Raw genomic sequence first — 8,757 nt, 5'->3', positions numbered from 1 at the left:
ATGTTTAAATAAAAACTGTGTATCTAAATATATATATATATCTGTCATCTAATGTCTTCAGCAGAGATAAAGCATCTTATGACATATTTAAATAAAAAATAATAATCTGAATTGAGCCTTCAGTGTTAAAGAAAAGGTGATGTACAGAACAGGTCCCCAACTAGTGCAGTCTCTGGGTGTGGGAGCGCTGACAGAACAGCAGCATTCAATAGGATGCAAGTTGCCCCATAATGTGGACTTGGTTGGCTACAACTAAAACCATATACACAATCTACGGTCACTCACTTGGGTAGCACGTTGTGGGTCCAGTGGACACTTGCTTTCGATGCTCAGAGGAACCTGTGAACGTCCTTATACTCGAGAAGTACTTGTGTTCCAGGCTGCCCTGCTCATCTGGTGCCTGACCCCGCAGGCGGGAGCGGTGCGATGGATCTGGTGCTGGATCACCCTTCCTGCGTGGTGTGGAGCTGAAGGATCCACTGGTTTCCAGTACGGAAGGGCTTCCAGCCTGAGATTGGTGTGGCGGTAGTGAGGAGCAGGAGTCCATGTGTCATTTCCTTCACTGCAACTGCAAACAAAGAAGAAAAAAATGGTGGTTAATGGAGTTGTCGTGAGAATTGGTTTGTGATGCATGCACCTCAGCTTTGTGGCAGAAGCGAGCTAACAGACCCCCCTCCCTCCCTGCAACCTGGAGCCTAAGACAGCTTGACCAGGCTGGAGACAGCCCTTTGGGATGTACTGTAGGCATTTGGAATTTGAGACGCAGATACACTGTGATCCAGGAAAAATCTCCCCAAGGAAGTGAACGTCTAGCAGGTTTACACTTCTGTCCATACTGTTCAAGGGCATCGACCCTGTTCATGTCAGGGGTGTGGGTACAGCTGTTCATCATGTGGGTTAATGCAGCTCAGCAGGTCACACGGTTAGTTTGCTAGCCTGGTTTTAACCCCATCAGCTCACTAAAGAGAACACAGACTGCCTCTTGTCCTAAATTGCCACCTTTCAAAGCTGCTGTCCCCTGGCGAGCCCGGTTTGGGGGGTCAGGCCAGCACGCACCCCCCCAGCAAGCGGAGCCAACACCGGGCTCCTCTCGGCATGCTGGCAGCATGCACTTGCTTTAGAGAGTGACTTCGGCACAGCTATTGACTGGTGAGACAGCACTCGTGTGTGCTGTGCTGGATCTGAGCAGCTTTCCAAGATGATGTGGCAAGAGTAGCCCCTTCTCTGGCTGCAGGATTTCCTGCGAGAGGCTCTGTGTAACGCAGGAAATTGCTCCTGCCCTTAAAAATTAGTGACTGCTGGGTTGGAGAACAATTCCCTCTACCAGTGGCCTGGTTTCTCTCGACCTGTTTAAAACTGGGCCAAACCAGAAGAAAGTGCAGTGAAAAATGTAGGTGTGTACAGGATCCAAGTGTTGAGTGTTCGATAAGGCACAGCTCGGCAACACCACCTCAGATTTGCTCTCAGATTTTTTGAGGCTTTTACTTTTTTTAAGAAAACCCCATTGTCAAAAGAAAAAAATACAACAAACCCCAAACCCTTTGTTTTCAGCTGCAAGAGGGGAGATTGAGAGGAGATCTTGGGAGGAAATGTTTTGCTGTGAGGGTGGGGAGGCCCTGGCCCAGGTTGCCCAGAGCAGTGGTGGCTGCCCCATCCCTGGAGGGGTTCCAGGCCAGGTTGGATGGGGCTTGGAGCCCCTGATCCAGTGGGAGGTGTCTCTGCCCATGGCAGGGGGTGGGACTGGATGGGCTTTGAGGTCCCTTCCAACCTAAACCATGTGATTCTATTCTGATTCCAAGAGATATGTAATGTGTGAGTACACATCCAGCCAGAGACCGCAAGGTACGTGCAGTCCTATTTTATCCTCCACCTCTCCCAGAAAATACTCCCCTCTGTGGAAATAACCCATCTGCTGTGCTAGAGATTGCATTAAATCTCTTACCCCAAAAAGGCCATTCTTCAGCACGTTACTGAGTTCTGATTTTATGATTGTTCTTTCAATGCATTTAATTTATGGGCAAGAAATCTCCTCTTCAAAAACTTGCTTTAATTAATTTTGGCTACAGTAAAAAGCTGCGAAGTGTTTATCAATCACTGCAGCATTGAGCTGTGGCGCTGTGGCTGTTGGTGAGTGATAAGAAGAGCGTGAACACGAGGGAGAAGAAAGGGCAGCGTGAGCGGGACTCTCTCTCTGGCTCGTGCCGAGGCCTCGGCTTCGTCACCCTGGATCAAGGGTTGCGGTGGGGATGGTCCTAGCACAAATGTGCAAGTTTATGTGCTGCCAGAAAGCATTTTTCTGCAGAAACCTTGGAATGGTCACTTGATAGCAGATGCTATCCAAGAGCGTTTCAGTTTTCTGAACACAGGATATGTTGAGGCAAAACATGAGTTTTGGGATCAGGCGATCATGACTGCGGGTGGCCAAGTTGATAAGGGGTGCAGGGCCTTATCTGCTCAAAGAAGGGAGCTCCAGGTTTCCGGAAGCAACTCAAGGACACTGGAGTTGACCCCTAGTTTCCCTGTTCTTGATTTGCTCCAGTTTAGCTTGAAGATAGAGAAGGTGCAGACCACAGCTGGCTAAGGTTGAAACAGGCAGAGAGAGTTGGGATTGTTCAGCCTGGAGAAGAGAAGGCTCCAAGGAGACCTTAGGGTGACCTTCCAGTACCTGAAGGGGCTACAAGAAAGCTGGGGAGGGACTGTTCACAAAGGTTTGGAGTAATAGGATGAGGGGGAATGGGTGTAAACTGGAGAGGGGCAGATTTAGACTAGACAGAAGGAGGAAATCCTTGGTGTTCAAAGCCAGGTTGGATGGGCCTTGGGCAGCCTGATCCAGTGGGAGGTGTCCCTACCCATGGCAGGGGTTGGAACTTTATGATGAGCTTTAAGGATGAGTTTTAAGGTCCCTTCCAACCCAAACTATTCTATGATTCTATGAAGGTTAACTTCTTTCCAACTTATGTGGAAAGAAATGGGTTGTCAAGGGGTTTGGGGTAGCTTGAAACCAGTTGCTGGTTTGGGTCACTCACCGTCTCAGACTTTCACAGAGGCTGGTGGCATCACAAGTTGATTCACCCTGGTGGAGGGAAAAACAGAAGTGATATGTGAGAGCTGCAATTAGCTAAGAAACAGGCTCCTAAATCCAGAGCAGCCTATTAAATCCAGGTTCCTGTTGTTTAACAGTTTCTAAAGAAATAGGACGTTAATAACTGTCCTGCACAATGGTATAAAGCTGAAACCCTTTCACAGAGGTGCCTGATAGCGATTCTGACAATTGCTGGAACATGCCAAGCAACGTTGCTGACACTAATTGACAAGGATTTGGGAAGGTCCCAAAGGCATTCAGACGTAGCAATTGTTTCCCTAAGCCAGTAACAAGATTGTTTACACAGCGGCTGGTGAGTGGTGTCCTTCAGCCTGACAGCACAAATGTAAACAGTCACCACTGATAAAAATTAAATTAAGAAAAATGTAGCTCTCTCTCAGTTTTCAGCTCCCGCAGCCGTGCTGCTGCTCCAGACACCTGCTCCCCGGTGATGGATGGGGTCCAGCGGGGACCGCAGCAGCACCAGGCAGAAGCTGTCCTGCACCTCCTGCTGCGGAGGGCAGCGAGGGGAGCAGCTCTCGTCCGCTCGGCGGGTGCCCAGGCAGCAGTGGATTTGCACAGTTCATGCCTTAGACCTGCTCCTTCCCCTCTCCAACCTTCCTCCTCCTCAGCTCTGCCCTCGCCCACTGCTCGTGCCTTCCCAGATCGTTCCTGTCCCTCAGGAACTGGATCTCCTTTGATAGTGTTAAGCACAGCAGGGCCATTGTATGGACTGCATGGAGGACAAGTCACCCTCCGACTAAGACCTTTTGGACTTGCTTTCTGTCTTGGATGCTCCCTGATGTCAGTGGGAACTCCTGGATTCTTAGGAATGGCACTGGGAAACATCCACCTCCCGTAAGGAGCTGGACGATGCCATGTGTGAGTGCTTTTACCCGACTGCACTGTGGCTGTACTTGGCCAACAGGAGAAGGGATGGGAGGCACAAAGGAAGAGTCTTCTCCTACTGTTTGGCTGTGCTGACTTAAAATAACAGATAACTGAAACAGCAGTGTTTTATACCCTAAAGGATTGCAGGAGGACTTTGCCATCACCTGCAAAAGCACAGCTGCTTTCTGCATCAGTGAAACTTAGATGGATTTACAGGGAAGATCACAGACACCATCACCACCCGAGGTCCTACCAGGTAAGAACTTCTCAGTGAAACATCATTTTCTCCTTGCCCAGAGCAGTGGCTGCCCTATCCCTGGTTCCAGGCCAGGTTGGATGGGGCTTGGAGCCCCTGATCCAGTGGGAGGTGTCCCTGTCCATGGCAGGGTGTGGAACTCAATGGGCTTGGAGGTCCCTTCCAACCCAAACCATTCTATGATTGTATGATTTTCCTTTGGAAAATGCTGATCCATTAAAAATCCTCTGCATACCTGAGCCAGGACACTTTTTTTTTGTTGCAAAATGATGATCGGGGATTCAGGCGCGTATTCCAGGATACGAATTAACCAGTGGTTAGGGGACACCTTCCAAGAAATCTCTGCTTCGGAAATGGGCCCAGTTAAGCTCACAGCTCTTAATGTCACACCGACCTCACAGAAGGTTTGTCTTTGAGATGCAGAGAAGTTTCTGTGCTTTTTCTGCCTTTCAAGGCTGTAAACTGAAATATTTTTGATGTGGGAGCTGACCCAAGTTTTCCCATTCGTGGTAACCCTACAGCATTGGACATTACATGGTATTGAACATCGTCACTGAGCTGTAACTCGCAGAGAGATAAATCATATTACTTTGTAATGCTTTTGTCAACTTCAGAGTAGGAAGTAAACTACGATCGTTATGAACCTATCACAGATACTGCAGCTCCAGATGTTTGAATGCACTGTGATGTTGTTTGAAAGTCGTGTCCCTTAACATGTCATTATTCCACATCTTTACAAGATACAGTATATATGCAGAAAAAGTTAGTTTTACCATTCCTTTCTCATTAGTTTTACCATTCCTCTTTCTCCAGCACCGAGAACCCCCCTGCGCTGCTGACTGGTGAGCTGTAAACACACACACCACTTCCCTTCTTCCGTTACTTATAGCTCAGCCTCCTTTGGGATAAAATGTGCCTTCCACCCAAGTGCTTCTGTTGTCCCCAAGTCATGAGAGTTACCTGGTTTTTGGTATTTTTAACACATTTCTCCCAACTTCTGCTTTATCTCTCTTTCACAGATGCCAACGGAGGCCTAGAGGGGCTAATCCTGAAATGCATGTAGACTCCATGGGAAATTAGACCCCACATGACTCAAGAAGCTGCTGAGGAGAGAAGGGACTTTCAGGGGTCCCTTGGGAGCTGGTGGGCAGAAGAAAGGACTGGATTGCCATCCCAAACTTGGGACAGCGCAGTGTCCATCCTCTCTGCAGCGCGGTGTCTGCACAGCCTGACTGCAACAAGGCTGAACCTACAGGTGGCAGCAGGTCAGCTCTGAGTTTTTTATTCTCTTTTTAACCAAAACCACTAATAATAAATTTCCAATTCTCTTAGGTGGTAACATGTAGTACATGGGGTTAAACTAACAAGGCTCGAGAGCATCTAAATCCCGGTTTAAATCCCGCTTGCCTTTCTAATAACGATAATCCCACATGGAATAGATTGTCGCTTCCGATTTGGGGATATCTGCTGACCAAACACGGGTTCCTAAATTGTTCTGTTTTCTCTGTAGTGTTTTCTCAAGATTGTGAATGTTTTCATTCCTTGAAGAGAGCCGGGTGGGAACCACTCTGTTATTTCCTGAGGGGTAGGAAACTCACCCAAACTGCCTTTCAAGAACAGAAGCTGTACGACTTCTGTAGTTGTTTTTACGGGCTCCTCCAGCAGTTAAAAATGTGCCTGACTCCTTCTAACCCCATCATTTCCTCCCCTGTCAAACCTAAATATTTCTCCTAGATCCTATCAAACCATTTCCATGTAGTGTGACAGCATCTATAATTCTGAAGTATTTATAAGGCTGTCTGTTTAATATTAAACTACACGCTCCAGAGCTGTTAAATATTTATGCTATGTAAAATGGATCTAATTTCACAGCGCCTCAGCCAGTTAGAGAACTGCATAAGGAAAAGAAGACAAATTTAAGATAACAGATGAGTGGCCGGGATCTTTTACAGGTCAGCTGTCCTCTACTTTGTTCAGAAATGATTCTCCAAATGCTCAGTCCCTTTCAGCTTCACAGTCACGGAGCCAACAGAGCCTGGAGATTACAGGTCCCGGCACAATCTGAGCTGTACGAGGCCTTGCAAAGAGTTTTTGCTGCCCACATCCAACCCAAAAATGCTCTGCTTCACCCTGTGCCAGCAAGAATACAACCCAGATCCCTCTTCTCATCTGCACAGCAGTTGCTTCAACAGCTTAAGGTGGAGCTGTGAGAAGCAGTGGTGGGATCCATGTCCGACGGACTTTCCATCAGCTATAGGCTACCGAGCGTTGGAGCTCCATGCGTTTGCCTCTCTGTTCATGAGCTCAAACTCAAACAAGTAATAGGACATCAAGAAGAACACACCAGCGTGTGAGGTACCATCGCGTGCAAGACTCCAAGAGAAAGGCTGTGCAAAAATAAAGCTTTTGGAAATGCCGCCAACACTGTGTAATGTTAAGTTTCGTACATAAAAACACACACATTTCATCCTACAGCTTTCCAAAAACTCTGTTTTCTTGCTAATGGAACAAAGTCAGGCTCTGACTTTTGTAACAGAGAAGCATGGTAGGAAATAATGTCCCAATTTTTACAGCCTGCTGTACTTAAAATCACTTAACTTTACAACCAACAATAAAATGCTTCAGTGGGGTCCTTCTAGCCTGCAAATATCTCATTTTTTTGACTAGCAGGAGTTCATTCAGCAGACAAGAGTACTGGGGCTACAGGGACAGTTAGATCCCAATACTTAGCAGCAACTCCTGCCTTTGAGGATCCTTCTCCTTCCTTCATTTCACTCCGTGTGCTTCTTTGCAATATGCTATAAAGTGCCTGTCTGGAATAATTCTTTAGGAAGGGACACGGGCATAACAGCCTCTAATGCCATCCTTCAGTGGATTCATCTGAACTTTCTCAGGCATTGCTGGGGGGGCTGTACCTCCCAAAGGCCTTGTGGACACACTGAAATCTGAAATGTTTACATGGACAGACATCCTTGAAAGACTTTTATGGCCTTAGATCTACGAAAAACAAACTCTTTTTCAAGTACAGCCAACGGAAGGGGTTTTTGGCATCAGTGTTGGAGCCGATGATGCCCTCCACCTGTATCAGTGGTGACCAGCGGCCCAGCTGCATTCTGCAAATCCTGCTCCTGAACCTCATAAGTAGCTTTCACACAGAATCATAGAATCATAGAATAGTTTGGGTTGGAACCCAAAGGATTTACCATGTGCATCTCCACATGTGGATGACTTTCACATGTGACAGTGAATTTTGTTGACTGATAAATGCACACAGGAGGTTACTCGGCTCATGCAATTGTTATCCACATGTATATGCCTGTGGATAACCAACAAAACACTTTGGGAGTAGAACTGAGGCAGCCTTCCACACCGGCTCTCCTGATCTTCAAACACATACAATCTCAGGTCGAACGGGGAAGTGGTGAAATCTCCTTCCATGGAGGTGTTTAAAGACTGTGTAGATGTGGCATTTCAGACATGGTTTAGCAGGCACGATGGGCTTGGACTGGATGATCTTAGAGGTCTTTTCCAACCTTAACGATGCTATGATTCTGTGATTCTAAGTTAAAAGCCTAGGGTAGAAGTAACATTGTCACTGTGGTCTCCTGACCCCTACAAGAAGACAAGTGTAGATGTATCTAAAGGAGAACCGAAGCAGAGGAGCATAAAGTAGGTGCAAGCACAAGCTGAGTCCTCTCTCTGCACAAGAACGACCTTCTAATTTACCAAATGTGGTTCAGAAAGGGAGAAATGGCAGGAAATTGTCTGTTTCATACTGGCTCACTGCATCCATCACCTTGTTACAGCAGGGATCAATTGCCTTAGGGAAATCCTTGCTGAAGCCAACTGGCAAAACACATTTACCATTTTAGTGAACAGAGGAGGGAAACGGACACAAGCTTACAGACCGTCCTACTCATATTTTCCACCACCGTCATCACCCTCATAAACAAGAGTCTGCTTCTAGAGGATGTAAAGCTTATTGCAGTTGTCCTGCCAGCAGTACAGACAGTGACACAGGACCAGGAAACACATCCCTCCAATCACAACCAACCACCTCCATACATTATCACACCTCATCCATGCTTCTACTGCTTTGTCGCACTGATCTATCACCACAATGGGCATTTATAGCTGCGTTTCACTGCCATTTTGTCACATTTCCCTTGAGGACTTTGAATCAAATTCTACGAAATGCATAGAGTTTCATCCAGAAATAAGCAACATCAACAGAGCGTCGCATGTAGGCACTGACTTCATGTAAAGTTTTCTGCCCCTGAAACAAATCAAAGTTTGGCTATTCTGCTTTCTCTGCAGAAGCCAAAGCCTCTTAAACATGTGTAGAACACACTGGTCCCAACACTGCTTCACCTTTTTGTCAGACGCCTTACCAACAGCCAAGCCAGCAGGATGGAGACCCCAGCTCAAGCGCACACCTATTAAGCCCTTCATTGTACAGGTTTTCTAATCAAGCAGTACGGAATCACAGAATCATGGAATGGTTTGGGTTGGAGAAGACCTTTAAGCC

At 46.9% G+C, this 8,757-nt stretch overlaps 1 protein-coding gene across 5 annotated transcripts in view; it reads right to left on the bottom strand.

The window, feature by feature from the left end:
• Nucleotides 1-337: 337 nt before the first annotated feature.
• LOC104060218 (SPNS lysolipid transporter 2, sphingosine-1-phosphate) overlaps nt 338-8,757 on the bottom strand; it is a 144,840-nt gene continuing 136,420 nt past the window's right edge. For 2 of the 5 annotated variants that reach the window (XM_054085095.1, XM_054085096.1), the window contains exons 12-13: nt 3,027-3,073; nt 429-568 (exon numbers count right to left, since the gene is read on the bottom strand). In XM_054085095.1, coding sequence (XP_053941070.1) covers nt 3,031-3,073 — 43 coding nt within the window. In that variant the 3' untranslated portion in view covers nt 429-568; nt 3,027-3,030. Of the gene's footprint in view, nt 569-3,026; nt 3,074-8,757 lie in introns of all 5 variants that reach the window. The other 3 variants (XR_008453132.1, XR_008453133.1, XM_054085093.1) reach the window with 2 other exon arrangements.

Source organism: Cuculus canorus, chromosome 20 (genome assembly GCF_017976375.1).
Source record: "Cuculus canorus isolate bCucCan1 chromosome 20, bCucCan1.pri, whole genome shotgun sequence".
Taxonomy (NCBI): domain Eukaryota; kingdom Metazoa; phylum Chordata; class Aves; order Cuculiformes; family Cuculidae; genus Cuculus; species Cuculus canorus.
This window is presented reverse-complemented; position numbering and strand designations above follow the sequence as displayed.